The sequence below is a fragment of the Sinocyclocheilus anshuiensis genome, unplaced genomic scaffold (assembly GCF_001515605.1).
Source record: "Sinocyclocheilus anshuiensis isolate Anshui unplaced genomic scaffold, SAMN03320099.WGS_v1.1 scaffold1225, whole genome shotgun sequence".
Lineage (NCBI taxonomy): Eukaryota > Metazoa > Chordata > Actinopteri > Cypriniformes > Cyprinidae > Sinocyclocheilus > Sinocyclocheilus anshuiensis.
Genome location: NW_015552623.1, coordinates 326,024 through 332,326, shown reverse-complemented (window position 1 = coordinate 332,326; position 6,303 = coordinate 326,024). Strand labels below are relative to the sequence as shown.

Below are 6,303 nucleotides of genomic sequence, written 5' to 3'. Positions count from 1 at the left end.
CAATACCCTAACTGTGAGAAATTCATGGTTAATGTGAATGTTGTCGGGCAGAAATTGTTTGATCTGCTGATACACAAATAGCCTATCAAATTCAACCTCAAAATAATTTCCTCTAAATATGACGTCACAGACGGGCAAAAATATTAGCCTATTACATCTAACCAAGAAAAAAAGCCTTCTATTGGAAAACATTTTTTAAATTTTAAATAAAAAAATCCCTATTCACATCCCAGTGAGGCTTAGACTAGTCTAGACGTGCTTAAGTAGTGAGGTGTCTACACTTTCAGAGTGCAGATGGCTCTTGGCCCCTTGCAATTAAACACATAAATGAGAAAATTATTAAGCATTTCCCAAAATCTCTAATAAGCAAACTTCCTCTTTACATTAGCATTCAAATATTAGAATGTTCAAGTGCTCATTTGAAGTTTCGAGGAACTTTAAGGATTGAAATGCAAAATAAATCAAATAATAGACATTTAATTCATGCAACCATATAATTTCCCCAACATTTTAGGCATGTGGTTCAAATATAGTCAGATACGTCTGGTATAATTACTGTAACACCAGGAGCCCAATTCTATTATGTCCCTGCTGTGTATGTGAAGCATATTTAGAGTCAAGCATCTGTATTTATGTTCTGGTGTACAAAAATTATTGCTGAACACTGTATACAGCACACACAATACAGATAGATAGATAGATAGATAGATAGATAGAATTGTTATAAAAAATTACATATATTTTAATAGACATATATGTACTAAGTCTTATGCAATCAGATTTAAGCAGCCATGCATGTTTCCATAGTGCTCCAAAATGTTCAAAAGCTTTTCTTATACAATCGACAGAGCCCGCAGTAAAACACATAGACGGTTGTGTCCTTAGTGAAGTTAAAAATATATAACATTCCGGGGGCAACATTAACGCATTTGATGACTTGTCTCCAGCGCATTTACGCAATGAATGATCGCGCTTACGTGCGAACGAAATCAATGTTAAAGGCGGGGCGACACCAGATCACATAAATGCGTGCAGTTTGGAGCACATAAAAGGGTGCAAGGCTGTCGAGATGGTTATTTGCGCCAAAACGTTGCATAGAGACGTATAACGGCGTTGCGCGCTCAGGTGCCAAAGCTCCCTAAATTCAGGACCATGGAGAGCTCCAGTCTGAAGACGCGCATGGCTGTGTGCGCGCTGCTGCTCTGCTTGTTGACCGGAGCCAAAGCGAACGAGTCAGAGCCAGAGATAGAGGTGGAACTGGACACAAGAGCCATCAGAGACTTCTACCCCAAAGACCCAAACCTGACAAGTCAAAAACAGCTTGTGAGTAATGCATCTTTTGATGCGCAATGTACTTTAGGCTATACACAAAAGTCCCAGAACTTTTAAAAGTTTTTGCTTGATTTTTGTGTGAATTGTTATATAGCCTTATTTTGGAGTGATTTGATTTGAAAAAGAGATTGAAAGGAAACATCTTTCCAAATGTTTTATCAAACCAGCTCGGGGCTCTGCAAGAAGTTCTGGAAAAGCTGCAGACGAAACGAATTCCACCTTGGGAGAAGAAATTTGGTCAAGTTCCCATGGTATATATTTATATATTATACATTTTAACTTTGCGTATAAGTGCGCGTTGCTTGTGCTGGCGACACTGACATTGCGCAATTGCATGGATATGCGTCTTGGCTTTTTTTTTTTATGTCTGCTTATCATTTACGTGTAATAGTGAAATATCTCCTAATTTATTTATTTATCAATAAATAGTATTTTTTAGATGGAAATTCTTTTTTTTTTTTTTAAATAATAATCCATTAGCTTTATACAAGTGCGCTTTTACGCACTAACGCAAATGCTGCAATGGCAAAAGTAACACGATCTCTTTCTCCTGCCAGTGTGATTTGGGGGAGCAGTGCGCGATCAGAAAAGGCTCTCGAATCGGCAAGATGTGCGACTGCCCGCGCGGGGCTTTCTGCAACTTTTTCTTGTTAAAGTGTTTGTGATGGAAACACATAATTCTGGATGGATTGTAATGCGACTGAGTCCATATGCATTATATATCATAAATAACTACAGTTTGATTTATATTAATACTTTTTTAAGTGAAGAGACTGAAGACACTGAAGCAAAGTTGTAAAGAACTTGTTCTTCAAATATTTGCGTGATGTAAATGTGATACTGTCATATTTAATGTTAATCTGCTGTTTTGTGCATTAAAGTGCAATATAACTTGTTTTGTAAAGTTGTCTGTGTATCAGTTATTTTTATATTTGCATGATACGAATAATAGAACTATGTTTTTGATAAAAAATATAACAATTATCTTAAAGACCAATTTTTATTTATTTATTTTGCTATAAAACTTTAAAATATAAAACTACTGATTAAGCTGATTAAGGATGATTCTAATTAGTTGGAAAGTTTCCATAAAGCTAAAAAAAAAAAAAAAAAAATTAAATTAAATCGAAAAATAAATAAATAAACAATTAATTAATTAAAAATAAAATAATAAAAATAAATAAACTCACAGCCTATCATTGAATGTGATCCATGTGCTCTGTATGGTTAATTAAATCATGACATTTTGCATGGTTAAACTTCTGAACAGCTGTGTTTTAGCTGGATAAAAATGTCCAGAATAAGACCGTTTATTGCCCCTTCATAGCTGGATTTGCCTGCAGAACAATGACGTTGCATGTTCATATTCTGTAAAATAAATAAATAAATAGACAAATAAACTAAAAAAAATTACAGCCCATCCCTCATTAGTCACTGTCAGTCACCTAAATAAACTGGCCAATAAATGTGAATTGCATTGTGCAAAAATCAATTTCCCCACCTTTTCTACAGTATTTATTGTTGCATTCTATTCTATTCTATTATATTATATTATATTATATTATATTATATTATATTATATTAATATTTATTTATACATCATATTTACCATTATTAAACGACACAAAATGCTGCAGGTCCACTGTAGAAACACAAAATTGTGTGGTAAAAAGATGTTAATAACATTCAATTCAATCTGTAGAGCCCTCAAAATACTTATCTATCCTTTGCCTGTAAGTGCTGTATTGATCTCCTCTTTCTCTTTTTGGAATCAATTACTTGCCACTTGTTCCAAACCAAGGCTAAATGAGGTTCTGACAAGTGGCATATGTTGAGACGTCACTTTGTTACTTTGCTTTTGCGTAGCGAGCTCTTAGCCATAAGAGTCAGAATCAGATTGTTCTGATCAGAACCTTCAAAGTGAATCCAAAATCTGAAGCAAAAAGGGGAACATAAGTTTGTTAAAAGAGCAAAAACGCTCAACTTCTGAATTGGATATTCACTCTGACTGGTCAAATGATGCCAAAATTGCCTCAGATAATATGTCAATTATAACAATTAACATAACATGAATTAATGGCTTCACAGAAAGAAGCTGTAAATCTATCTTTGAAGCTTCTTTCTTTGGCTCAGCCGCCAGGAACCGTTTCAGACAGACAATCTGGTGCTGATGGCTATTTGTTAAGATGAGTTATGCCCAACACTGGCTACATCCATCCTCACCTTCTTTAAGGTGCTTATGTGTTCCTTTAGACTTATTGCTCGGCTTTGTTACTGATGCCACATATGTATGTGTCCCCCCAAACCTCTTTTGCAGATCAATATTTCATCATTTTTTGGACGAAAAAAGAGAGTGATGTTGCCCCCTAGAGACATAAAAGTAAAGTAGAGCCAGGCTTTATATGGCTGTGAAAAGCTGAAGGCCGGCAGTGCCTGAATTACTTGTACCATGAATGGATTTCTGCTGCCGTCATTGTGGAGGATTGAAAATGCTCATAGCTGTAATCACTTGGTGATTGTGAGGTTGATTGAATGGCCACTTAATCAGGACAGTAACTGGTAGGAGATGATGCCTCTTGAGTTAAACTGACATCGGCAGAGCTCAGTTATTTGCTAAGTATTAATAAGGTTCTGCTTCAGAAAGAACACATTTGATCTGAGATTAAATATGGTTTGATAGCTCTGAGAAAGTTCAGTAAAACTTAACATACAGTAATATATGTAAAATATATTCAAAAATATATTTAAAATGGTTTCGATGTTTATATTTAAAAATAAATGAGGATATGTGTGTGTGTGTGAAAATATAAATTTTACATTTAATTTAGAATATAATAAATATAATATAAAAACAATTACAGTTATTTAATTGTTTAATTCAAACAATAAAGTAGGAAATACAATATAAAATACATTTAAAAACACTGTTTATTAATAAAATAAACTAATAAAATAAAATAATAAAATAAAATAATAGGATTCAGCAACATGTGCTACTGTGTTTTGGGTGACACATTTACCCATATTTACCCATCTTAGGAACTTTTTTTGCTTTGGACCTCAAGCACAACCTACACACTTTGCTAATTTATTTCTGCTTGCATTCTGTGTGAGCCTAGTGAATGATAATATAATATAGCTTAAAAAATTTGGAATTTGATATAAATGATATTTACAATATATCAATAAATATGATAAAAAGTAAAACAACATAAATAAAATATGTAATAAAATTATTGTTTAAAGATTTAAAAATTACATGAAAAGATATCAATAATATATTACAATTTATGATGTAAATAATTTTATTTTTTTATATACATTTAATATTTCACTGACGTTGAGATTCGAGTTCTGATGTACCTTTCTCATTTCCTTCTGCTTGCATCGGTTGAGGCTTTCTAATGTCTATCCAATATGGCAGCTTGCAGCTAAAAAATTAAGAAATTAATATAAATTATATCTATAATATTATAATAAATATTGTAAACCGTTAAATAAAATAATCATTCATTACAAATATGTTTTATTTGAAATAAATTTATACATTTGAAAATCATTATAAGAAAATAAATATTATAGAAATAAAATTATTAAAATTTTACTGATGTTGAGATTCAAGTTTTGACCTCAAGCACAACTTTCAGATGACTGACCTTGCAAATTCTTTTTGCTTGCATTCTGAGTGATCCTTTCTAATGACCATCTAATATGGCAGCTTGCAGCTAAAAATACCAGCATCACCTGATGGATCAGAGAGTAGGACTGCAATGTCATGCTACCTGCCGTCTGGATTTGTGAGGTATTTGCTCTACAGCTTATGTGAAAAACTGCCAGATCCATTTCAGCTCCTCGGCTCAGCATTTAAGTTGGGCAGTTACTGGCCAAGCAGCAAAATTTTGGACTTGTCAGTCAAAGTGTCTGTACTTTAAATCCCGAAGGTGCTGAGGATCTGAGGAATCAGACAACAATTAGAGAGTCATTGAGGTTGCAATATTGTTCAATAACTGCTTTGTCCAAAGTACTTGTACCTGATATCTGATATGTTGTGTTTAGTCCGTTAATTTTTAAGTGTTCTCTAAATGACAAACAATAAATACAACTACAAATGACCCTATCGTTATTATTTGAAATATATACAGTATATTCAGAAATGAGAGTACTGCACTTGTCTATAATGTCCAGCAGAGGGCAGTATGAGCTAATTTCTATTAGACTAACAGACTGCTGACTCGCTGTAAAATCCAGCCTATGACCAGACAGGTGCTTCTGCATCTTAACTCACCTTCAGAGGGAAAGCCCAAGCTTTTAATTATTTATTTTTATATCATCTCCTTCCTTTTTCTCTCTGTTTTAAATATTTGGTTGCCTTACACTAACAAAATGTGTGCGATTACTGATCTAGGCAGATTTAAGGATGTATGAAAAATGCATATAGAGTATGTTCTTTAAACAGCTTCTTTAAAAATATTTTTTTGTAATTTAATGCTTCTCATAATCTTAAAGTATTATGAGATTGGATGCAGTCAGTCTAGTAGTTTTCTTTCACGCATTGCTTTTTTGACTAATTGTAATAAAAGCAAAAACAACAACAACAATTTTATACTAATTTTATGAAAAAAAAAAAAAGAAATAATAAAAAAGAAAAGATAAGAAAAAGTCAGAGGGCAACAAAATATGGACAACTAACTATTATTTTTGTATTTATGTTATTCATAAAATATCCATAAACATTATTTTGATTGCTTAGCAGTGCTTATGCATTCACATCTAACCTGCATTTAATTTAACTTGTATGTTAACTTTTGTGGTGGACATCTATACGCTTTTAGCTTTATCTGAATCCAGCAATGAAATTCAAAATAATTATTAATTTTAACAATATATATTTTTATATTATTCTACTACACTGAAAAAATTGTGTGGAAAACCACACACAGATCTATCTATCTATCTATCTATCTATCTATC

At 32.6% G+C, this 6,303-nt stretch overlaps 1 protein-coding gene across 1 annotated transcript; it reads left to right on the top strand.

The window, feature by feature from the left end:
• The first annotated feature begins 1,082 nt into the window (after nt 1–1,082).
• cart2 (cocaine- and amphetamine-regulated transcript 2) lies at nt 1,083–2,114 on the top strand. The gene is made up of 3 exons (XM_016457513.1): nt 1,083–1,323; nt 1,500–1,583; nt 1,890–2,114. The coding sequence occupies exons 1-3, from the start codon at nt 1,153–1,155 to the stop codon at nt 1,995–1,997; spliced, it is 363 nt and encodes a 120-aa protein (XP_016312999.1). The 5' UTR covers nt 1,083–1,152; the 3' UTR covers nt 1,998–2,114.
• The last annotated feature ends 4,189 nt before the right edge of the window (nt 2,115–6,303 follow it).

Excerpts from the sequence above, each read along its gene's own strand:
- cart2 (XM_016457513.1), top strand. The coding sequence starts at position 1,153 with ATGGAGAGCTCCAGTCTGAAGACGCGCATGGCTGTGTGCGCGCTGCTG. Across the intron at positions 1,324-1,499 it reads TGACAAGTCAAAAACAGCTT|CTCGGGGCTCTGCAAGAAGT; the intron begins GTGAGTAATGCA and ends TTATCAAACCAG. Across the intron at positions 1,584-1,889 it reads AATTTGGTCAAGTTCCCATG|TGTGATTTGGGGGAGCAGTG; the intron begins GTATATATTTAT and ends TTCTCCTGCCAG.